The following is a 27,009-nucleotide window of genomic DNA, read 5'->3' on the forward strand; positions in this document are numbered from 1 at the left end:
TTATTCAAAAAAAATCAAATTAGTTAATTACCTAATAAATTTCCATAAATTACCTCTAAAATATTCATAAATTACCATAAATTACCGACGTTAAATTTTTTAGGTCTAATTTGTGTTTTACATATTTTAATAAACTGTCGTCAAAATATTTATAAATTATGGCATAAATTTCCATAAATTACTGCAAAAATTTTCATAAATTACCATAAATTATCAACGTTGAATTTTTTTAGTTAAAAATTTATCGTCAAAATGTTTATAAATTATCTGATAAATTTCCATAAATTACCATAAATTACCGATGTTAATTTTTTTAGTTCTCGTTTGTTTTTCACATAGTTTTATAAACTATATCGTCAAAATGTTTATAGATTACTGCATTAATTTCCATAAATTACCGCAAAACTTCCATAAATGACTGAAATCCAAAATTTTAATGATAATTTTTGCTTTACATATCTTTACGAATTATTGTGAAAATTTCTATAAATTTTCGTAAATTACCGCAAAAATTTCCATAAATTGCTAAAATAAAAATTTTTAATTGTAACTTATGTGGAACATATTTTTATGAATTATTGCAAAAATTTCTATAAATTACTGCATAAATTTCCATTAATTAGTTCCTAACTGACTATTGTCATTTTACCGTGTTAGCAATACTGGCACAGTACTGGCGTAGTACTGGTTTTCCAGTGTTGTTTTCGCAATACTGGCACAGTACTGGCATAGTACTGGCGTACCAGTCTTAAAGGGCAGTACTGGCGTAGTACAGAAATTTTATTGAAGCCAGTACTGAACCAGTACTGGCAAGCCAACTGCTGGCATGCCAGTACTGGTGCAATACTGCGCCTGTTGTGAATACTGACATTTGACAGAAATTTTTGCTTGGGAGTAACTAAATTAGTTATTTAATAAGTTAGTTAGTCAGTTAGTAAGTAATTAAAATAAAAAGTAACTTACCTGTAGTTAGTAACTTATTATGATAATAAGTAATTAAGTTTGTAAGTTACATAGAAAATTAGTAATCTACTCAGCTGGTAAGTTAGAAAGTTACTAACAAAAGTTTGTCTGGCGCAAAACTTTTTTGAACAAATTGGCAAAAAAATTTCCGTACGAATTTCTGAGCGAAGAAATTTTTTTAAAATCCATATTAAAAATTAGGGTGTTACTCACACTAATATTCGTCCGAAAAATCGTTTCAAAACGTTACACGAATTCGATAGGAATTCTAGACGAATTTGGTCAGATTTCTAATTGAAATTCGTACGATATTCATTCAAAATTCTTACGAATCATTTTAACTTGATGGGAATAAGGAGATATGATTTATATCCCTTTTTACTTCCAGCAGGGTAGATATCGACTTATAAAATTAATAATAAATATAATAATAACGTATCCTTTATACATTAGATAATTATGGGATAGGAAATTTAAAAAAAGTAGTAGTGGGAGAATATTTTAATCTGGTATTATTTATATATTTTATTACCAAATTTTTTTAGTAATATCAAAATTATTATTATCTATTATTTATTCCTTCAATTTCATTATAATAATAATTAATGTAATTAAAAAATAAAATATTTAAAATATTAATATAATTATATTTAATATATTTATATAATTAATAATAAAATAATAATAATAATTAATAATCAAACTTATTTATTCATAATTTTTTTAATCTTCAAATAAATAAATTTATGTATGTATGTATGTATGTATGTATGTATGCATGTATGTACGTATGTACGTATGTATGCATGTATGTATGTATGTATGTATGTATGTATGTATGTATGTATGTATGTATGTATGTATGTATGTATGTATGTATGTATGTATGTATGTATGTATGTATGTATGTATGTATGTATGTATGTTTGTATGGATGGATGTGTGAATGTGTGTATCTATGTCTGATATAATTTTATTTTCAATTTATTTTTCAAAAATCTATTATTTTTGAAATCTTCCTTTTGCTTTCATCTATTTTTACTTTGTCTTAATTTTTCCGAACAATTATAAATTCTATTTTTCTTTTCCTTTCTCCTTTCTGTTTGATTTTAATGTCGCTTTTTTCCTTTTCTTCTTCTCGAGATTCTAATCGTTCGCCTCTCTTCTCGTTTTTCTGTTCTTCTTCACTTTCTAATTTTTCATCATTCTCTTTTTTTCTTTGTTCTTCTTCTCGAGATTCAAATCGTTCATCTCTCTTCTCGTTTTTCAATTCTTCTTCACTTTCTAATTTTTCATCATTCTCTTTTTTTCTTTCTTCTTCTTCTTCTCGAGATTCTAATAGTTGGTCGCTCTCTTCTTTTTCCTGTTCTTCTTGGTTCTCTAATTTTTCATCATTCTCTTCTTTTCTTTGTTCTTCTTCTTGAAATTCTGATTGTAAAGCATGTTCCTCTTTTTGTTGTCGCCAGTAATTGTGTTCATCCATAATTTCTTTCACTAATTTTACTCTGTGCTCCAATTCAATGTGATTTTTTAAAGCTAATTTTGTTGTTTGTAGTTTTCCACAGTGTGGACAGAAAATCTCCCTGGTCTTTCTGACACCCTTATATGTTAACACTGCGGTGAGAAAGAATTATGAGAATGAATAAATTATGAAAGAATTATTATAATTAATATAAGAATGTAATGTAATGTCACATGGATTGCATGAATATGCCATAAAAATTATTTGTTAGAATATTTATTAGAAAGAATTCTATTAGATAGAAAATTTATTTACTTTAAAAAATTTAGATTTTAAATTAACGCGAATTTTTACATAGTCAAAAATATTACTTAACACAATATTAGGTCACCGAACACTGTTAAAAATCTGACTCCAACTTTACACAAAAAAGATTGAAATGTTGCTATTTCAACTTCTCAAAGTGTGAACGCTTGCATTTCATTGGCTTAAAGGTTTTAGTAAATCCAATGAAATGAAAGCATTCATACTTTTTGAGATTTAAAATACATAATATTGAATCTTTCGGTGTAAAGTTGGTGTCCTATTTGTAACAGTAAATTTTCATTTAACATTTAATCTAATTATCATTCTTGTTATATACAAAAAATGTAATCTACTTGAATTCTAATTTAGAAAAATGATCATTAGCAGAATTTAAGTAAGTTACATTTTCAAATATAAGAAATTCTACCTCGTCTAATCTCATTTTTTCAGATTTTTAATTTGCACGAATTGTCACTTAGGGGGCGTCCATAAATCACGTGACTCAAAATAAGGGGTGGGGGTTAGGGAAACTATCACGGTTGATCACCTGGGGGGTAGGGGGCTTCGCACATGATCACGTGATATGAATTAACTCTAAATTTTCAATGAAAGCTTAATTTGAGATTTTGACGATTTTTCATAGTCAGCATCTCAATGGGTATAAATAAAAATATTAATGAGATGATTATTAAATAAATATATTTAGAATTTGCAGTTATCAGTCTCTCAAACTTTGTTAAAAATTTTTCCTTCGTATTTTAACAATTTTCATAAAAATTAGAAGTCACGTGACAATGGGTGGGGGTGGGGGGTCATAGAATGTATCACGGTTGATCACTTGGGGGGTGGGAGGTCAGAAATTGCCCGAAAACCAGTCACGTGATTTATGGACGTTCCCTTAGTGGTACTTCTAAATTAACGAAATATCAATTTACTGAATAACCATTTGTTCGAACAAACATCCGACAAAAAGATTTCAGCGCCAATTTTAAAATTGACTAACCACTATTTTTTTGTAATTTCTGATGGGTCTTTTTTGAAACTGGCGCTAGAGTCGTTCTGATGGAAGTTGTTCGGACAAATGTAAATTTTGTAAATTGATATTTCGTCAATTTAAGAGTTCTACCAAGTAATAATTCGTGCAACTTAAAATTCGGATAAAATAAGATTCGATAGTATTCCTTATATATTTGAAAGATCTCACTTACTTAAATTATGCTAATGATCATTTTTCTAAAGTAGAATTCAATTAGATTCCATTTCTTGTAAATAACAAGAATGTTAATTACATTAAATATTAAATGAATATTCTCTGTTACAAATAGGACACCAACTTTACACTGAAAGATTGAAAATTATATACTTTTAATCTCAAACAGTGTGAATGCTTTTATTTCATTAGATTTACTAAAACCTTTAAGCCAATGAAATGTTAGTGTTCACACTTTGAGAGATTGAAATAACAACATTTAAATCTTTTTGGTGTAAAGTTGGAGTCAGATTTTTAACAGTGTTCGGTGACCTAAAATTGTGCACTGTAAAAACAAGTGTCTCAATGTAAGACGTTTTGTCTCCACTTTTGAAACATTTGAGGTGTTTTACCTTAAAATTATTGAGGTAAAACACCTTAAATGTTTCAAAAGTGGGGACAAAAATGTCTTACATTGAGACACTGTTTTTACTGTGTGTTAAGTAATATTTTTGACTATGTAAAAATTCGCGTTAATTTAAAATCTAAATCTTTTAAATCAGCTATATGAATTTTTTTTTTGTTTTTAATTAATATTCGAACAATTCTGATAAAAAATTTGTATCGAAATGTTCTGGCAATATTCGGATTCTATTTAGTTACGCTTCGTTAAAATTACAATTCTACAAAAAAAACAATTAGTAAGAATTGATATTCGAGTAAATTAAATTTCTGGCAAATTGAAATTCTAGCAAATTGATTTTTGCTAAATTTTAATCCGGACGAAAATTGTACTCTATTAATATTCTCGTAAATTTTTAATCAATTTAGATTGAATATATACAAAATAAGAAAATTTACCAGTTGAAGAACAGCTTGGAAGTTCAGCAATGAACTCTCCTTCACCTTCTGGTATAGCTTCGGCATTTAAAATATTATGAATTTTGTCCAAATGTTTTGCCAAAAATGATGGCCGCGTGAAATCTTTATCACATATATGACATGATCTTCTTAATTCACGTTTTGTCTCCTCTTCCTCAACTGAAAAATGGATTAAAAAATAAATTAGGATTAAGATCCAACATATAAATATATACATTAAAGATACATATACTATACATATACATATACATATACATATACATATACATATACATATACATATACATATACATATACATATACATATACATATACATATACATATACATATACATATACATATACATATACATATACATATACATATACATATACATATACATATACATATACATATACATATACATATACATATACATATACATATACATATACATATACATAACCATATATATATACATATACATATACATATACATATACATATACATATACATATACATATACATATACATATACATCTTGGATATAAAAAATCTCAAACGTTCATTAACAATTTTGAAAGTTCCTTCACGTGTTCCCTTCACGAAGCCATTCAAAAACTCTTCCATTCTCTGGTTTATTACATGCTGATTTTTTGAAAGCAAAGCCCGTCTTATGGATTCCCATCCGTCTAGAATAATTTCCTCTTTCTTCTTATCAGCACTCGACAATTTTTTGAATGGAGAAGCCAACGTTGGAGCATCGACTATCTCTTGGAATATTTGTGATATCATCTTCACCAAATTATCTGAAAAGAAATAAATTTTTTTAAAACTAGAGTTGTAAACATACATACACACATGCATGCATACTTACACACATACATACATACCCAAAAAGTGTACGGGGCTTGACTTTGTTCCAACAAATGAATGCAGTACTCGATTAAATCGCTCTAATAAATTGTTGGTTCTGTGCATTGATAAGTACACTGACAGCTGCTCCGGATTAGTTTTTCGAAGCCATTGCTTTTCAAAATATGATAGGAACTGATCTAGAATATCCTTTGTTTCTTCGTTGAGGTTGTTTAAGGTAAAGAAATGTTTGTAAAGAATGTGAAAAAATAGTAATTTTTGTGGGAGAAATGGCTATTACAAAAGTGCGATTTTAGTGCTTGGTTTCTTCACCTTTTGGTTTGTTTACATTTCACAACTTGGACTATCAGAAGATTATTGAAATTTGATTGTACAGATGACAATCTTTGATGTTAAAAATGTTATACCATCAGAGATTGTTGTCAGTCGCCTAGAAGAGGGCAGATTCCATATTCCACAACAGTGCAATATTTTTTACAAAATTGTCCATTTTAAATGAATTCGGAAACACTAAGGAATTTTTTCAATTGCATTGAAACGTGTTGTCATAGTCAGCGCATGCGCTCACATTAAATTTCGACAATACTTGATAGTAGTGACTACAATCAGAAACTTAGCATATGTATATGTTCTCGGGTAACATCTTAGATTGTAAAAAGTGGATAGTAGATTGTATCCAGTATATCATTATATAAATGATGGTACCACGTACAATCTTTTTTTTTACACTAAGAAAACTGGATAGTCAAACTTAGAGGGTTAGGTTTTGAGTGTTAAGCCTGATTCTCTGGATAGTTAACTTTTCCCTCCGAGTGAGTCAAATTAATCATCGGAGTGTCTATTTATCCCTCAGAGATTGTTACGAAAAACTTAACCTCAAATATAGTCTGTTTGTCCCTCCAGATAGTTAGTTAAATACTCCAGTTTTATCCGTGTAACCATTAAAATTCTAATTATACATTTATCTCAGTGTATGTTTCACATAACCTAAAAATTTTTGAGACCATCGAATACTTTTAAAGTTTAAGCAAGAAAATTAGAACAAGGAGATGAAACTTTAATAGTATTGGTGTCCACAGACTTTGCTCAGTAGATGGATTTAAGTAATCTACGTATATACCAACGTTATAAAATAAACAGAAGTCTTAAAAACAGTTGATTATCAGCGCATGCGTATTAATATGCGATATATATTAAAATTCGTTGCTGAGCAAACCCTCCAAAAAGAGGCGTCTACTGTTGGCATATTGGTTAAACGTTCCCTGTATCAAAACAGCTAAGTTTCACCTCTTTGTTTTAGTTTTCTTGAGTTTAAGAATATTTTTTAAAAATACCATGCAATTCGGAAGAATTGTATCTAAGAAGGAAATCTTCTTCATCACTCTCTAAATCACATAATACTTGCAACCTCTTCCATGTGGTACCATCTACATTATAAAAATATGGAATTATATACTATGTGTACGCCCACATGAAAAGGGCCCATTCTGACATTATTGTAGTTATCTATATGGCGAATTCATTGTCAAATTTAGAAAATTTTAAGCGGTCTTAGAACCTTTTTTGTTAAAAACTCGATGAGTTATATAATTTTAAAGTTTAGAATGGCAAAAACCTCATTTAAAAAACAGAATTAAAGATTCCAGTCCAGGGCGTCTTAAAGATGAAAAACCAATAAGTTTTAAATTCTCCCCTACCTCCATTTTGAAAATATAGAAATTCGACAAAATGGGCCCTTTTCATTTTTCTAAAGAACTAATGAAATTAAACACTAAAATTAACGATAAATAAATGAAAACCGCATGATTCGATTTTTTAAAACATATAAATTTATAATAAAAAAAAAATTAAAATTTTTCACGAAATTTATTAAATTTCGATTATCTCAAAAATTGAAGACGATAAAATAAGCCCTTTTCATGTGGACGTTCATATTTGTTATAAAGTCAAAGATCTAAGATACTAACTAGAATTACCGCGATAAATAACAAAATCAACTTTGCCATTTTCTGCACCAAATTTGTGTTATTTTTCTTATTTTTCTCTATTTTATAATATTATTACTATTGTTATTTAAAAATACCATTTGTCCCTGGAGAATTCTTTTTGCTTGAGCTTGCTTTAGGTTTTCCATGTTTAGTATTCATTGTATCCAATTTTGGCTTTTTGTTTTGATTATCTGATCATTTAATGTCAATAGATTAGTTTTTATTATTGTTTATATTTTTAAAGTGTTGTATCATTTTTTTATGAATTATTATTTATTTGTTTTTTGATTTGTTAAACATTCCGAAAAATGCAACTCTCTGATTTCTTTGAAACTTGGTATACTTATATATTTTCATACGCTAATCATGAAAATGATAGGGTAAGTCCGGGAGAGATGGCCATACGGGAGAGATGGACAGTTGAAATATTTTACAGAATTTGTTAATAAACATCACTTATTATGAGATATTCTTTAACCTTTTGTGACTAATAATAAATGTAAACAACAAATTGTTGAAAAATATTGAAAATGTAAGCGTAATCCTTCTACATTTTTTTTGCATGGGTCGAAAATAATTTGAGAATTTCAGATTTCTTATTGCTTCATTGTTATTTTTCATCGGATTTTTTAATTTGAAGTTTTATTGAGTAGTGCATAACCCACGCTTCGACATACACAAAGAAATGAATGGAAAAATTATTTTATTTATTTAATATTTAGATGTTTACTTTTGTCATGTATTATTGGGTGAGATGGCCATTAATGACTTATATTTAAAATTTTTTATGTTAATGTTAGATACTTAAGAAATATTAAATGAAAACAAATTAAAAATGTCCGAGAACATAATAATTGATCTAAGTGACATTAGAGATGGAGTTATATTTGTAGGTTGAGTCGAAAGTTACAATCAAACAATATTAATTAAAGATTGGATTTTAAATTTTTGGCTACATAAAAACTGCACTTAATCCCATGATAAATGTTCAAAATGTGACCAGGTACTTTTTACAAAATGTAAATTTTGAGATTGTTCTTATGAAAATATTTTATTTTACTTTTCCTTACTTTAAATTTAAGTGTTCAATGTTATAATTATCAATAAAAGTTTAGACATAAATCGCTTTTTTATAATTTTTACAGTACTTTAAAAAAACTATGGCCATCTCCCCGGACTTACCCTAATGAAATTATATGAATAGGTACTTTTAATAGAAAAAAACAAAAATATTGTCTATTGTTTTTATCTCTGTAAATAATAGAAATTTAAAAAATAGTTTCAAATAAAAGTTGTACATCTTGTTTAAATACGTTTTTTATATCTTCTACATTTTTATTATAAACCATTTTTTTCACAAAAAATGCGAAGCACGCCGAATGAATTTACTATATGGGATTTAAAATCATATAGAATCAAGCAAATCTAAACCACCTTTGAGACAAATATATAACTATAAGAGCCGAATTGACTTTAGAATTGATACTAATAAAAAGTGTTGAACCCATACCCGGTCCGCTACAACAAAAAGAATAAAAATTAAAAAATGGATATTATACAGAAAACACTACAGCCTTATGTGAGTCCAGTTTTCACTACTTTAATAATATTGTATAATAAATTTAGGTATTTCTATCAAAAAGGAACATAAATTTAATTAACATATCAAAAACTTTTTATACTGAAAAGATAATAATTGATATTAATCAATATTATATAGTATGCAATACATATGGGTCAAAAAATGTATTTTAATGAGTTCCATAATTACTATTACAAACTTTTTTCAAAACATATTTTTATAATTTTCACCATTAAAAAAGACCTATTTAGACAATTTGATAATTATTTTTGTAATTTGCGCTTATATAAAAATTTAAAACATTTATTTTAAAGTAAATTTAGAAAAATAAGAGGTGAGTTTATTTACCCTCGATAAATTAAGTAATTTCATCTTACAGAAAATAAGTAAATGTTTAAATTATTTTTATAATAAAATATTTTTACGCGTTAAATAATTGTAGATTATACTAATAGAAAAAGATTCTACTTGATTTAAAATTTATTTTATTTATCATGTTGAAAACAATTTTTTAAAACTATTCTATATATTAAATAGCTAATGAAAATACTTTTTGTTTTTAGGTAATTAATAACAAAAGTTTTTAAATAAGATCTACAATTTTTTTTGCGTACTATCTTTTTTATAGGAAACTATAGTAAATGTGTATTATTAATTTTTATATAGTTACACTTACTCTTGGAAGAAATCCTTCTTTCTCGTGCTAATAATATTGAAGGCAAAGACTCTAGAAAAAATATAAATTTTTAGTTTAATAAGAATAAAATAATAATTGATCGAAAAACCGATTGGTCTAGCTCGGTTGTCGGAATCCGAGCTAAACAATCTATTGGCAGTAAAATTAACTTTTATTTCCTGTTAATTATTTAAATAAAAAATTAATAACAAATGAAATCGAGTATACGCGGTCAGTCGCATGGTGAGAAGTTCCCTCACTTCGCGTCAAAAATCCCCGACATTTGCTGCTTTCAAATTCAATAACAAAGAAATTAAAATATAATGTTAAAGATGAATTTGATTAATTATTAAATAAAAACAAATCTTTATTTTGAGCAAATTCAACTTTAACTGTATTGAAGATAATTTCAAAAGGTTAAATAGAATAAGACTCAAAACTTATCATCCCAAGGTAAACGTTATTTGCTTTTCGGGAACAAAATTTATATTCAAAAGGTAGTGGATCCCTCTTTTAGGTTTATTATTAATTCAATAACCCCGGTTAGACAGTATTTTAATTGAAAGAAGTAAAAAAAAGGATTAGGTGACAACAGTTAGAAAACTGTAATAAAACACTACTTGCAATATGATTCAATATAGAATGCTCTCGTTTATTCAATTCTAAATGATTAAAATATTCATTTAAAAAAATATTATACAAAACAAGAATTTTACTAGATTCTAAATTCTTTGTGTTTATTAATGCATAATAGTTAGTATTGTGAAATATTCCTTTTATAAAATACAATAGAAAATTCTTTTTTATGCGTAATAATAATATAACATTAATGATATCCAATAGTTATTTTTTGTTTGTTTATAAAATAATAATTGTTATGTCTTAAAACAAATCGTAATGTGTAAAAGTGTATAAATGTGTAAAATATGTAATAATTAATAATCAACTCACCAACTTATAAATCTTTTATTTATATTAGAGACAGAAAAGTTTCCTGTTACTCTTTATAGGTGAATCACTCAGATTCATACCTGTAGTATATTCCTTATCAAGATTTTCTCTTCCTTGTTTCTTTTATTTCTTTTATTCTTCAATAGTTTTTATTCCTTCTTAATTATTTATGTTCAGTATAAGACTCTTTGCTTATCTTAATTCAAAATTATATCAAAATTTATTTTAATATTCAAAAATCGGGGTCACCGATTTTGAACTTTTAATCAACTCTGATATTTGCAGTAAAGACAATTACAAAAAAATGCTTTTATAATCGCGAGATATAGGTTTGAAATTTAACACTCTGTCTTCCCTTTTAAATAAATCACTTTTATTTATTTTTTTAATAATCACTTTTTTTATAGTAATATTGTCTTTAAACAATTCTTTTTTTTAATTTAACTTCTTTTTAACTTTTATTCTTTTTTAATGATATGGTAAATCACTTTTCTCACTTTATTTCTTTAAAATTACCTATTTTTTATATATAATCAAAAAATCATATAAATTATCAATTCACTTCAACTCAATTTGATTAAAATCAACCCTTATTTTGGGGACAAAATATAAAACCTCCGCCTTTTGCGGGAAATAAGACTCAAAAATATAAAATCATCCGCTTTGCGGGAAAAACAAATTAACACTCTACCGATTTTCGGGAGGAACACTTAATTCTACGCAGCCTTACTGCGGGAGGAACAAATTCGGACTCATTAGTTAAAACGATCGAAAGTATGGATCACACCTTGAAATTAATATAAAACGATAGAGTGGGGATGCCGGTGCACACGGCTCGCCAAACTTCGTTGTTGCCAGGCAAGCTTTTTGCAAGCTTGCAAATTCCTTAAAATGGCATGATATAGTTCGATGCTCTGTATCCTCTATTGCCAATGTTTAAGTGTGTACTTTTTCTTGGTATTTTACCAATACAATTAAGAGTCTTTTCTGTGGACAGTAACTTATAACAAAGTAGACAAATTCCTTTTGAAATAAGAGTAATGCCCATATTATTTCAACCAATTTTAGAATTATAATTTTAAAAATAATATTGAATGTTATTGGGAATGAAAACAATTGAAGAATGATTATCGTTATTTTTTAAGTTTGGATATAATTTAATTATGAAAAATAGTTTTAAGACAAATTAATTGATGAGTTAATTATGTAAAAATCCTCTTATGTCCTGATAATATGTGTATTGAGTACTTAATTCTATTTACAAAAGTCCCAAATTTTTAATGAAATTATACAATATAACAAATTTTTAATTAATGAAAAAATTAAAAATAGTTACGAAATCATACGTAACATATAAAAAAACACCAAAATTGTTTTAATGTAAAGAAGAAGAGTGCCGTAAAAGGTACTGAGAATCTGAAATTATAATTTTTTGTATTTTAAAAGTTATAAATAAAAAAAGAAACAATGAAAAATATCCTAATAAAGTCGGCTGTAGACGCAAATTAGGTTAATATATAGAAAATTTCTAAGTAGAATGGTTATTCTTAATCCAAAAAAGTATTTCTCGGGGACTCTTGTCGAAGTGCGTAAGGCCAATAGGGCAGGAGTATAAACAATAAAAAAAAATAAAAAAAGAAACTGGGTGAGGGAAATTCTCACCATGCGACTGATGGAGGGTTAAATAATAAATAATTAAAAAGAATAAAAATAAACAATTGTTTATTAATTTTTTAAGTTTTCAGGGTAAATTAAGTAAAGTAATATAAAAATAAATTATTAAACTAATAGTTTAATAAAATTGATTAACTTTAGATATGTGTTTTTAGCACACATTATGATTCGAAATAATTTAATTAATTTAAAAATTAATTATTACAGGTTTATTTCTTATTATATACAGAGGTAACAGAGTTTAGTACAAAAAAGTAATTAAATATTTGACAAGTTAAATTTGCGATTCGTTAAATTTATTCACTGGAAAAATTGATTTTATCACAAAAACATTAGGGCTTCTGCAACACCTCGAAAACCGGGAAATGTCAAGGAATTTTTTCTAAAGTCAGAGAATTTTTTTCTTTATGACTTGAAATACTCATGAACAATTTTTTTTAATATCCGTAATTAGTTTTACAAATTTTAAGTAAAAAATCAATAGCAATAATTAATATTGCCTTTCTAATTTGCATGTCTATTCTATTTTGATAAATAATATGAACCGCACAGACATATAATAATCAAATAGAAAAAGATTAATCACTTAAAATTCTGAAATATCAAAAGAAAAGTAGAAATAATGAAATTATAAAAATTCATTTTTTAAAGTAAATCAATTTATTTTTAAAATACATAATTCAGTGCTCGAACTAATGTCCGTAAATCCCGTAAAGGTCTGTAATTTTACTTTAGGTCCGTAAAAGTAATGGTTTTTTGAAAAATGTCTTAAATAAAACTTAAATAAAAAAAATGGATTTACATTTAAATATGGACTTTCTTGTAAAAAACACACACACACTATATCAATAAGTACACTCATACGGCAACTAACGCAAACAAAGGCGGTCTACGCTGTTTCACCGGAATCTAAAACATGGCGTCGAAAGTTTCAATTATTTTCACACCGGAAGCCACTTTTCTAAAGCAATCGCCCATCCAGTTAATATAAAGATCAGTGGTACGTGTAAACTACATTTAGAATATTTTCTACTTGTAATTGCTTTATAAATAAAATGAAATAAATATTTTAATACCTTTATCTTTCTTGCACAATTCTATTACTTTCAAATCATTGGATATTTTGATCTCAACATAATTAAAGTTGTCATATACTGCAGAAAATTTATATTGATTATATATAATTTAAGTTTTTATTTATTTTACATAGACCTTTGAAATTTAAACTAAATATGGAATGTTTAAGCCAAAAAAACGATTTGTGTTAAGTCGAAATCTCGCTCCCGGGACATTCTACTACTCCACCTAATTTCCGGGCACAGTCAGTCATATATACATGGTATAAACTACTTCTCCCCCCACATATATGCAGTCAAATTTTCTACTCTCCCCTCCCTTAGTATTCATATTCAGTTCGTTTACATAAATTCGACTATTTTCAAATAAGAAAATTCTACACATGATTTCTATTGTTTTTAATACAATTTTAGACAATCAATTTTTCTGTAAATGATTAAATTTTGTGTTTAAATAATTGAAATCTTGTAGTACTTTTTAACAAGAATTACACTATTGAATAATTTTACTTATGGGGTTATACCTGTTTGAAGGCTTAAAAAAGGGTCTTTTTCAAAATTTTTTTATGAGTAGTCTAAAATTATTGTTGGCGGCTTTAGAACTCAGTGAATAGTGTTAATTTTTTTTGTAGAATTTTCCTTCGAAATCTGAGAATAAAGTGACAGATGAAGGGCGTCAATGAAATTTCACTGCATATTTGTGGGGGGGAGAAGTAGTTCATACCATGTATGTCTGACTGACGGTGCCCGGAAGGTAGGTAGAGTGGGGGAAGGACCCTTTACGCCAACATGGGACTCCACTAAAGGTAAGAAAAGAAGACACCACTTTAGAAAATATACCCAACAGGTGGAACTATTGGATAGTTGGCTACAGTAATTGTCCATATTTTAGTCTGAATTTAAAAGATTTGAGTAAATAGACAGTAATTTATTAGTTTAAAATAATTGTTCTTTTCAGACGAATCGTTATAAACACAATTGTGATTAAATAAATGTTAATTAATTAAATAAGTATTTACCTTTCGATATGTTTGTAAATTTTTTTACATTATGTGAAAGTGATCTCATGACAGAAGCAACATCTAATCTAAATTTTAATTAAGATTTATTTTGTTAAATTAAATCCAGTTTTCATTGTATACAAGAGGTAAATTGCTTGAATGGCACCGTATATTAAACCATAATTTTCTTTTTAAGTGCAGAAAATACCTCTTTTTGGTATAAGCACTTTTACAGTCGTTCAAAATGTCCTATCGAGTCACAGTGTGAACAAACGATGTGCAAAATATTTTTTGTCCTACCTGCACGGAAAGTATGTCATTTCGGGCACTTAGAGCGGGCGCAAAGTGACTCATTCCAACGCAGGGGTAGGGGAAGCGGGCGGAAAATATTTTGCGCCCGCTTACCATCCTCCAAGCGGGCGCAAAATATTTTGCGCCCGCTTCTTCTACCTCCGAGCGGGCGCAAATTATTTTCCGCCCGCTTCTTTCGTTTTAACGGTCATAAAGTAAAGAAAATTTTGCGTTACTTTATTTTTTTCACGTAAAATAGCTAGTTTCGTATACATAATATGTAAAGTACGTATTTTACCCCCCTCTACTCAAAGATACATTGTGTATTAAACATTTTAAGTAAAAAATGCGAGATATTTTACTGTAAAAGGCCACGTAATTTAACTAAAGTATTTTATGTGTCCAACCCTGCTCAACAAACGATGATTCCGATTCCCTGTCTCATAAAGGTCTTTCTCCAATAGGATTCAAAAAGCGGCGTTGCGTTGATTTGCAGACGCAGTAACGTCGGGTTGCTATGGTTACCCATGCTAAAACCATACGTTAGTTACGCATCGCAGCGTATGAGTTTAGGATTCTATTGGAGAACGACCTTAATATCTGGTTCTATTCCCTCCGAAAAACAACGCCGTAGCGTAGCAGACGACTTAGTGTTAACGATATCAAGCACGTTTCTTTTTGTCATTGCTGAAAATTGTCAAAATTCGAAAAAGATGATGGATAATTCAAATGATTCGGATGAAAATGAAGATACTAATTTCCACACACCACCGGAAATTCGCGAACTTGTGAAAGAGGCTCAAAAAGATTTCCTGCCGTCAACTTCAAAGAATAAATATAACAGTGTCTACACAACATTCAAGACCTGGGCCAAATCAAAAAAGGTGACGACTATTACAGAAAATGTTATGTTAGCATATTTGATAGAATTATCTGAAAAGTATAAACCACCAACGGTATGGTCAACATACTCCATGTTAAAATCTACTCTAAAAAACAATGACAATGTTAACATTGCAAGCTTTATGAAAGTTACAAGTTTTCTGAAAAGAAACTCAGATGGTTACAAATCAAAAAAATCGAAGACGTTATCTCCCGAAAATGTTAACATGTTTCTGTCCGAAGCTCCGGATGACATATTTTTGGCTACAAAAGTAAGTAAAAATATATATATCTATAAAAAAGAAAATAAGATAGAAACAAAATAAAACAAAAATTTATATAATCAATAATTATATATAAAAAAAAGTTTAATAAAAATATGTATAATAATTAATAATGCGTGCAAAAATAATTTCATAACTGCACAACAAATCAACAAATTTATTAATTTAATAAATAAAGTTACACGTTAAATAAATAATTGATAAATATAATAATATAAAAATAAATACTTAAAAATAATCATTTCAAAAAAATCATGCATATCATTGTTAAAATCTATAAAATAAAATGCAAATATTTATTTATAAATAAGTACAATATATATTAAAAAGTATAACAATAACAAAAAAATTATAAATTAATTAATTAAATTTTATAAAGTTAAAAATCAATAATACATTAAAAAAATATTAATTAAAAATAATGATTGCTAAAAATGCATGCATATGATTGTAAAATATATAAAATAAAATAAATAACCTTCTATAAATAAATAAAATATATTAAGAAATGCTTTAATAATAAACAAATAAAACAAAAACTACCAATTATATAATAAAAGCTAATTAAAAATTGAAATATTTTTTAGGTTGCTTTAATTTTCGGCATAAGTGGTGCTTGCAGAAGGGAAGAATTATCAAAAATAAAAATGGAAGATGTTCTTCATGAAGGCAATCTGCTTTTAATAAAAATACCAAATACAAAAACCAAAACACCACGATCATTTACTGTGGAAGGAGAATTTCGAGAAATTGTGTCAAAGTACGAATCTCTAAGACCAAAAAATGCTAATTCGAATAAATTTTTCCTTAACTTTCAAAAAGGAAAGTGCACCACCCAAGTTATTGGGAAAAATAAATTCGGTAAAATGCCGAGTGAAATTGCCAAATATTTAGATCTCGAAAATCCTGAATTATATACCGGACATAGCTTTCGAAGGACATCTGCTACATTACTAGCCGATTCTGGTGCGGACATAATCGCTCTTAAACGTCTCGGAGGTTGGAAAACTTCAGCCGTAGCGGAAGGTAAAATTTCATTTTTATTTAAATTAAAATTTGTTTTTCTAGTATTTGACATTTTATTAAAATCCTCCCTATAACTTTTAACGAAACTTTGTTTTCCTATATTTAAAAATTGTTTAAAAATAACTAATTTATATAATAATAAATAAATAAAAATGAACTAATATTCTAAAAAATAAATATATTTCTAGGTTACATTGAAGAATCAACAACATACAAGAGAAAAATTGGAAATCAAATTGAAGCCTCAGTGAATTTAGCCTCATCAAGTGGTTCAAAGCAGATCAAGGAAATTCCATCGAATGAGTCAAATAATAAAAAATCAAATAAACGAAAAATTATCCACGAAATTGCATCAGATATTGACTCTATTTCAACTGCAGCTAGCTCATCAGGGCAAAACACATCAAACAAAGTTCGGAAAACCAATGACATTCATTATTCATCACAAATTAATAATTCTCAAGAATCAAACAATCAATCAATTACATATAACATATCGCACTGCACATTCAACATCTACAAATAAATAATTTGACATTCACACATCTGTATCTTTTGCTCATATTTTCATTATTTTTTATCTCGCCTCGTTAAGTTTTTGTTTCAAAAAACAACAAATATGTATAAAATTTAATTTTTTCTTAACGAAAGTTTATGAATTTTGTTAAACTACAAAACATACCATTCAATGTGTGACATTTAAGTATTGTTTAAAATATTTTCAAAATAAAAATTTTGGTTCAATTTAAGATGTATTTAAAATATTCTTAAAAAACATATAGCCCCATGCTTGTTTCCTTTAAATCTCTTTTTTAACTTTTTATATACAGTTTGTGTCTAAAATGAAATGCTTTTTGTCCAGGTAGGACAAGAAAGTTTGTTCACACCTCGGACGCAAAAAATAATTGAAGCGAGGGCAAGATTAGGTAAATCGAAAAAATCATTAAAAAGAATTCACTGCTCGTGCCCTCAATGACATACTTTCCATGCAGTTAGGACAAAAAATTATGTTAGCATCATGGGCGCAAAGGTGATTACGACGATGGCGAAATGAAGGGACCGAGGGGACACAATTTCGCGCCCGAGGCGAAGCCGAGGGAGCGAAATTGTGTCCCCTCGGTCCCTTCATTTCGCCATCGTCGCAATCACCTGTTTTGCGCCCTTGATACGAAAATAACTATTGGCCACAGTTGTAATGTGAGCCAAATTTTTGTACATCGGTTAGTCGGACTGTGAGGAATCAGACGCATTTTTCATTGTTGCTAATGGTTGACAAACGAGGTTTTTACATGCATGTATAAAGAAAACAATTATGATATTAATTTTTAATTGACTATTATAAAGGTTTAATTAAAATCTATACATGACTTACTTTTCAGTTTTGCTGTTGTTTTTCGTTAAAGCATTTTTCAGAGTGCAACAAATTTCGTTCAAGCATTTGATTGATTTTAATTTTTTAGGTAATTCTGTTTGTAGGCCTTCTAAAATTATTTTAAACAAAAGATATATATTAAGTTGTCAAAATTATATATATTGCAGATTATTATTTGTATTCAAGAAATTTTTCTGAAACTTCGTATTAGACAGATTATTCAATAAACTATATCCAGAAAAATATTAAATATAAATTAATAATTTAAAATGTTAGTTTATTTGAAACATAATTAGGGCTTAATTAGCTTACCTACTTTGATTTTAGTGAAATAGTGACGAAGAAAGTCATTATATACACAGAAAAACGATTTACTTAAATGCAGTTGCACATTCTTACGGAATTTAAAGTGTGTGATGTGAGTCAGTACACTCTGCATGAAAGTCAGTATCTAGGTAAAAACCTTAAAACAAGTTCAATGCCGTGACTTAAAGTTAGCTACTGTGATAGGGGAGACTGGAGCTAAACCGGACAAGTCAAATATTTCCGAAACCATGAAGAATTTCAAATAATGTAAATAAGGTATGAACGCACAGGGGCTGAAGACTCTTAGATTGTTTGATAGATACAGATTTAAAAATTTTAACTCGGGGTAATAAGCCGACTTTCGTTACTGTTAACAGAAAAGAAGTGTTGGATATTACGATCTGTTCCAAGTCTTTGCGTGGTGGCGTACCTCCCCATTTCGTATGGAACGCGGGAGGAGTTGGAGATTGCAGCGGAATATCTGCGCGATTGTATTGACGGCTCCTTTGAAAGAAGCTGTGTAGCTAAGAAAATGGACTCTAACGGGGGTAGAAATAGTGGACCCCCTGTTTGGAGAAACATAGGAAAACGGTAAGAAAGCTTTTTAATAAGGCAAAGAAATGTAGGCATTAGCAAGCATGGGATGAATATCATACCGCTCGCAATTCTTACAAGAAAGAAGTACAAAGGGCAAGGGGTGTCAGATGGAAAAGTTTTTGTGAGGGAATCGAGAGGGTACCAGAAGCATCAAGACTTCATAAACTAGCTCGAGACCCAATGGCCAAATTAACTATTATTAAGTTACCTAATGGGGGCTATGCCCAGGCTAAAAAGGAGTGTCGAAAGCACCTTATGGAGGTAAACTTCACAGAATTTACAGAAAAGTTGGAGAATAACTATTGCGTGGGACCCAAAATGACCCGAGGAAATCGGAAACACTGGAAACTAGCAGCCAGGGTCGTAACTCCGGAAGGGATTGATTGGGCCATAAGCACTTTCAAACCGTTTAAGGCCTAAGAGGGGGATGGTATATATCTGGTTCTTTTGCAAAGGGGATTGAAATGTATTAGACTACTCCTGTGTAAGATTATGAGAGTGTTTATAGCTCTTGGTTACACACCGGAGTCTTGGAAAAAGACGAGAGATGTGTTTATTCCGAAGGCTGACCCTCCATTCGACAGTAGGTAGAATAGAGGGACAAATTAGCAGTGGTGGTTATGCGTTTGGTACCTTTCTTGATATTAAAGGTGCCTTCCCTAATACTCGTAGCAAGGTTATCTGTAGGGCAGCTAGAAAGCGAGGTGTTCCCAAGCCGTTAATTAAGAGGACTCTTCTAATTATAAGAGGACACTCAATTGAGACGTTCTTAGAACTTACGGAACATGCACTTAAGATTAATAAAGATTGGTGCAGTCTAACTGGACTTTCTGTAAATATGAAGTCAATTGGCTCTATAAGACGATTTTAAAACCCAGGTTTCTTCATGCAGTGGTGGTTTAATGGTCTAGAACTCAACTGATAACGGTTAGAGAGAAACTGGACAAATTACAAGCAATGGTTTTCAGGGGTGTCACGGGGGCTATAAGAACCACGCCAATAGCCTCGTTGGGATTCATATTAGCAGAGGTATCCACTACTATATTGATTTCATCTTTTAATGGATGCCTCCCTCCCAAAAAAACCTTTTTTGGAATGCTTGGCCCTCCCCAGAAGCCTTGTTTGGATCCGCCACTGGGTGAAAAAGGCGGCTCTTACTATGAGCAGGTTAACCGCGCAGGGAAGGTGGAAGGTTGGTGGTATACACACCAAACTTCCACGCTCAATTCTATCAATACCAGAATTAAGTATGATGCAAGATAGAATGATCAAGAGGGTGAAATTTAAACCCCGTTTTAAGATCATTACACCTTCCAGAATGGACTGGAAGAAAGGTTTTCCACTTGGGGACGAAGTCTGGTATACAGACGGCTCCAAGATGGACTGCGGTGCAGGCTTCGGAATTTATCGAAAAACTGGCTGCATTAAAGTGGCTGAGTCACTAGGACAATATGCCACGGTCTGGCAGACAGAGGTCTGTGCGATTTTAACTTGCGCCCAAATGTCCATTCGAAACGGAACAAAGGGCAAGAGGATTAGTATTTGTGTGGATAGTCAGGCGGCCTTAGGGGCTCTGAAAAATCCCACAATAGAATCAAAACTCGTCTGGGAATGCCGCAGCGTACTAGATGAGTTGGGTTCAGCAAATAAACTTTCATTGATTTGGGTACCGGGTCACTCGGGAATCAAGGGTAATGAAAGAGTAGACGTCTTGGCGAAAATTGGTTCCGAGACGGAATTTATAGGTCCTGAACCAGCAGTGGCAATAATGCCGTGCTTGGTTAAGGGAGCCATGGAAAGATGGGGTCAAAAGGAACATAAGAAGTATTGGGCGAACGTTAGGGTAAGAAGGCAAGCGAAAACTCTGTTGGGGCTAGCACTCAACAAGAGGCGAGCGAGCGATCTCCTAAAACTCGATAAGATCAGAGTTAGAACCGTAGTTCGTCTACTTACGGGTCATGGACTATTGAATTACCATCAGCATAAAATAGGCAGACAAGTTTCACCTATGTGCAAACTGTGTGGGGAGAGTAACGAAACTTCGACTCACATATTATCTGAATGCCCAGCGCTAGCTAGGATCAGGCTATCTAGTTGGGGTCAAGCAATTATTGACCCTAAACAGGTGAGCAACCTATCGATAGAAGAGATACTGGACTTCTGGAGAAGAACAGGACTCTAAGGGGTTGCTATAAACGAGCGAGCTGGAGCATGGTACAATGGGTTTTATGACCTAGGTGCTTACTTTCCCCTCTTGAGGATTAGATTAGATCAAAGACGGATTAACCTTTTTTAATTTTCGAAGGCTTATTTTAAAGCTGAAATTCTAACGAAGATTTATGTGTTTTTAGAAAAATTTTTCTAGATTTTTGAAAAAGTTGAAGTCAAGAGACAAAAATTAGAAAATTTTTTTTATTTCTTTCTTACTCTACAACTTGAAAAATAATTAACGAAATGACTTCAAAAACGGATTATTTTACGCAGAATTTAATCAGCTTTCTAACCGTATTTAAGTTTTTTTTACCTCCTTTTATTTCTGAGATATGATTGAAAAAGTGATGGCATGTTTTTTCATAGAGTCGAATGTAATCGTCCTGATACTTTTGGACGGTAGTGTATGGATTGTCATGGATAACTATAGAATAAAACAGGAATTACACAAATAAAATAAGATAAAAATAATCTTTCTTTATTAATCTTTTGGATTAAAAAATATAAAGTTGGATAGAATTTGTATCCATATACTTCCAACAGGGCAGTAACACGCAGATTGTTAAATTACATTCAGGTTATGTTTAATGCTATCAGCTTGTAATCTTACTACGTTGGACGTGAAGCAAATAATTTCCAGCGTTGGCTCAATCGTGCTGGCCACAAAGGGTACTTTTGACTAGATGTTACAGAAAAATGATTTTTGTTTAGTATCCCACGATCCCGTCATATCTATAATTTTTAACGTTAGTTATAGTTACTTTTAATATTACCAAGTAATTCTCCTGAGGTTTTGCTTTTTTTATCACTCCATAAAATTTTTCAACTGTTTCCAACACATTGGATGTTACAATAACCTTCCTATCCATAAAGCTCATCTGGCTCTTCAATGTCGATGCTATCGACATTACTTCGTTTGCAAAAAACCTTTCTTTTTGATCGTTTGCTAGGGTTAAATTTAGACTTGCGGCCTCAAGAACTTTATCTTCTGGCAATAAGGCTAATGAAATCGCACAAGAAAGCAAGTTTTCATTGTGGTCTATCAGCTTATTATTTAACCAAAAAGTCTTCATTACCTAAATTAATTTAATTTATTTTAGCTTTCATTATATATAAATATATTACCAGTGAAACCCGAATACTAGAGGTGTGTAAAAAGCTCGAATGTCGAATCTCCCCAGGAGGAAAAGTCGGACGAATGTCGGAGTTTACAACCGCCTGGGATCCGCGCCCGTGCGGATCGCCAGTACCGATGTTTTGTACCGATTCGGATCCCAAAATTCAACCGGCGCGGAACAGATTAGGCTCCGACTTTCGGATCCGCCTTTCTACTTTCGTCAGTACTGGCGCGGTACTGGATTTGTTCCGCCTGCGGATTTCATTCTTCTAAGGGCGTCGGAAGAATGACGGATGTTAGGTCTGTACTGGCTCGGTGCTGGGGCGGATCCGACTGCGGATCTCGTCATTTATTGTTATAGTTCACATTATCAGTATAATCATAAATTTATTTTATTATATATATCATAACTAACTGCATTTATTATAATAATATTATTATTATTATTATTATTATTATTATTATTATTATTATTATTATTTAACCAATAAATAAATTAATTGTATTGATGCAAAGGAAGAATATAAGAAACTTAATTTTTTCATTATATTTATAAAAATCCAACTTTATTAATTATAACAGATTATTAATTACTTATTTATTGTTAATTAATTAATAATCTCTTTTTATTTTAAACAATATATTTAGTAATTATTTATTGACACTTTTCTGCAAATTAAATAATTAAAAAAATGTGTTGTTCATTAAAATTTAATTTAATTATTAATAATTACAATTATAATTAGATGTAGGTTGTTAAAGTTAAAGCGTTATACACAGTTTATGCAAGCCTAAAGTACAGATCACAGTCTGTTAAGTTTGGGTCTTATTTTAAAATTATAATTAATATTTCCTAGTACTAACAATAAAATTTTTATATGATCTATTTATAAATTGCGTGTCGGTTTTAACATTGACAGAGTTCGGATTTCTCATGATGTAGAACATTTCTAAGAAATTCCGTTTGTACCAATTTACTTCAGAATCCAAGATTCTTGTATTATTAAAATCAAACAGGTGATCTAAATCATGAGAGTGACGAACTAATGCTGTTCTACTAGTGTCTTTCCCACAATCTCTTTTGTGTTCGTAGATTATTTTTCTTAGCTTCCTGCGCGTTTGACCAATATATACGCCATTACAACTATTACATGGTATTTCATATATCACATTTGATTTGTCAAGTAGTATTGTAGGGTCCTTCGTGGAACGGAAAACATCAATATCACACTTTTCGGTTTGTAAAACTGGTATTAAATCGTGTTTTTTGCAGATACCATTCAGCTTTCTATGAAGTTCATTTACATATGGTAAAATCACTATTTTTTCAAACTGAATGGTATTCCTGACACGACTACTCAGTCTGTTATAATCATTAAAAATTACATTTAATCTTTTATATATGCACTTATTGATAAATTCTATAGGATAATTGTTCAAAATCAAAATTTCTTTTATTAGGTTTATGTTTTCATTATGGAATCTATTGTTTGACAACTTTATAGCACGATCAATTAGACTGTTCATAGTGCTAACCTTGAATTTAATGGAAGTGTTAGAGTGATAATTAAGGTATCTTCCGGACCAGGTCGGTTTCCTATACCAATTTGTGATGATTTTATCGTTTTCAATTATCAAAGTAACGTCTAAAAAGTTTATTTCTAAATTTCCAACCTCCATTGTGAATTGGATTCTTGGGTGACACTTATTAAATTCATCCAAAAAATGGTCAGTTTTGTCCGAAGGTATAATAGCACAAATATCGTTCAATGTAATTTTTAATGATTATAATAGACTGAGTAGTCGTGTCAGGAATACCATTCAGTTTGAAAAAATAGTGATTTTACCATATGTAAATGAACTTCATAGAAAGCTGAATGGTATCTGCAAAAACCATGATTTAATACCAGTTTTACAAACCGAAAAGTGTGATATTGATGTTTTCCGTTCCACGAAAAACCCTACAATACTACTTGACAAATCAAATGTGATATATGAAATACCATGTAATAGTTGTAATGGCGTATATATTGGTCAAACGCGCAGGAAGCTAAGAAAAAGAATCTACGAACACAAAAGAGATTGTGGGAAAGACACTAGTACAACAGCATTAGTTCGTCACTCTCATGATTTAGATCACCTGTTTGATTTTAATAATACAAGAATCTTGGATTCTGAAGTAAATTGGTACAAACGGAATTTCTTAGAAATGTTTTACATCATGAGAAATCCAAACTCTGTCAATGTTAAAATCGACACGCAATTTTTAAATAGATCATATAAAAATTTTATTGTTAGTACTAGGAAATATTAATTATAATTTTAAAATAAGACCCAAACTTAACAGACTGTGATCTGTACTTTAGTCTTGAATAAACTGTGTATAACACTTTAACTTTAACAATCTAGCCTAACCTACGAATTTCTTTTTAATGACTTCTGCTATCATGCTGATGTTGACAGCAAGACTGAATTTTCAATGCTTTTGATGTTTTTTAGTGTTTTTTAATGTCTTAGCATGCAATATGCCTGTGATGGTTGTTTCAAATATGTGAAATGTTTGCAGCAATTTAACCTCGTTTTGTCATCATCGTAATAGTAACATGTATAATTTACCATATTAGCATAGGTTTGTAACATGAAAATAATTTTGTCTCTCTCTATAGAATGTTCGTTTTTTTTTTGTTAATATAATTTTTATGAACATTTGATTTTTTAGTAATACTGAAGATGATCAGCGTTGACCTGATGGAAAAGCTTCTATAATAAATAGGACTTTATGAAATTGACTTGATAAGAAACTATTGATTACACCTTACATATGATATTAATAATTACGTAATAAATATGAAAAAATATACCTAATAATAGAATTATAACAAGTTTCTTTTTAAACGAAATATTGAAATATTCATAAATACCGGTATAAAATCAGTCCGTATTTGAAAATTGTTTATTGCCGCGTATTAATTTCACAATTTTTATTTCAGCTAGTGAGACTTGAAAGCACTTAAGATTTGAGAGTTCCATGCGAGCGTAGCATAGTGGTTAGCGTGCGTGATTTCGGTGCGTAAATATTCGGTTAGGCGTAGGTTCGTACCCCCAAGCGTTAGGATTTTTCAAATGTGAATATAAAAAAAATACCGTTAAGTGTATAAAAAAATGTGTAAAGTGAACTATCAATGAATTGTTTATCAGTATTTATCTTTTGCAATTAATTATTATTTTTTATTGATATTTGTTGAAATTATCATTTTGATTCTAGCTGGTTGTCAGGCGGTAGAATGCCAGCATTGCCAGCGCACATCTGGCTAGGAAATTAAAGATCCGCAGTCGGTACAGTGCCGGGTCCCAGCCGGTTGAATTATACACGGAACAGCTCTTCGCGGCCGGTTACCGGGCGGTAGAATGCCAGTTCCAACACGGATGGCCAGCCAGCTCCTGGCCAAGTCATCTTTTGGTAGAATACCAGTTCTCGGGCGGTAGGCAGGCGGTTCCCAGCCAGTACCACTACTCCGGCGTCGGTACAGGCGAGGATCCGCGCCGGTTGTAAATTTCCTACTGGGTCGATCGAGTATTTTCTAGCTTTTCGTACTCGAATTTTTCGGGTACTCGAAGTTTTCCAGTACTCGTTACATCAAGCCTGGCTCGGGCTCGGCTATTCGAGCTTCTTGCACACGTCTACCGAATACCACTCTCTAAATCTGAATCAGCGAAATTCAGCGTATATGCGCTAATTAATCAGTGAAATTTCACCGATTATCTACTGAAATTTCACTAATAATTCACAGCGCATATACGCTAATTGAAATATTGGCATACTTATAGCTGATTCAGATTTAGAGATGTTTCAAAATAAGTTATTAAAGGGACACAAGATAAGAAAGGATCTTATTTTGAGACGTTTAAGGTGACTAGTTTAGGATGGGTAACGGGCCCAATAATTTTTTCGTGTACACCCGTGTAGAAATTTAACCATGGCCCAAATCGGGGCCAGATCTTTTGATCATTGTGTAGGCAATAACATGGCAATTTCTATACGGGCATGTTTCCCAGTAAAAAAAATTCGATACACGGACCGCGGAGTTCGTATACGAGCTCGGTAGCTCGTATGAGAAATCTCTCATACGAGCCTTTTCCGTAATGAGAAGTGTATAGATGCTTGTATACGAGGTGACTTTTAAAGCATTTTTCTTAATATAACACTATTTTAAAGTAAATGTAGATAATAGAAATGAATTTTCAAAGTAAAACAAAGCTAAATTTATAAGGGAAATGAAGTTTTAAGAAAAAAAGGATAATTTTGTTCAAAGAAT

At 30.2% G+C, this 27,009-nt stretch overlaps 2 protein-coding genes across 2 annotated transcripts; both read left to right on the forward strand.

The window, feature by feature from the left end:
• The first annotated feature begins 15,389 nt into the window (after nucleotides 1-15,389).
• On the forward strand, nucleotides 15,390-17,839 carry LOC122507663. Its single transcript, XM_043620498.1, has 3 exons — nucleotides 15,390-16,052; nucleotides 16,652-17,090; nucleotides 17,279-17,839. The coding sequence occupies exons 1-3, from the start codon at nucleotides 15,426-15,428 to the stop codon at nucleotides 17,614-17,616; spliced, it is 1,404 nt and encodes a 467-aa protein (XP_043476433.1). The 5' UTR covers nucleotides 15,390-15,425; the 3' UTR covers nucleotides 17,617-17,839.
• A 2,685-nt stretch (nucleotides 17,840-20,524) lies between these two features.
• On the forward strand, nucleotides 20,525-21,547 carry LOC122507668. The gene has a single exon (XM_043620504.1). The coding sequence runs from the start codon at nucleotides 20,525-20,527 to the stop codon at nucleotides 21,545-21,547; it is 1,023 nt and encodes a 340-aa protein (XP_043476439.1).
• The last annotated feature ends 5,462 nt before the right edge of the window (nucleotides 21,548-27,009 follow it).

The sequence above is a fragment of the Leptopilina heterotoma genome, unplaced genomic scaffold (assembly GCF_015476425.1).
Source record: "Leptopilina heterotoma isolate Lh14 unplaced genomic scaffold, ASM1547642v1 Lhet_509, whole genome shotgun sequence".
In the NCBI taxonomy this organism is placed as follows: Eukaryota; Metazoa; Arthropoda; class Insecta; order Hymenoptera; family Figitidae; genus Leptopilina; species Leptopilina heterotoma.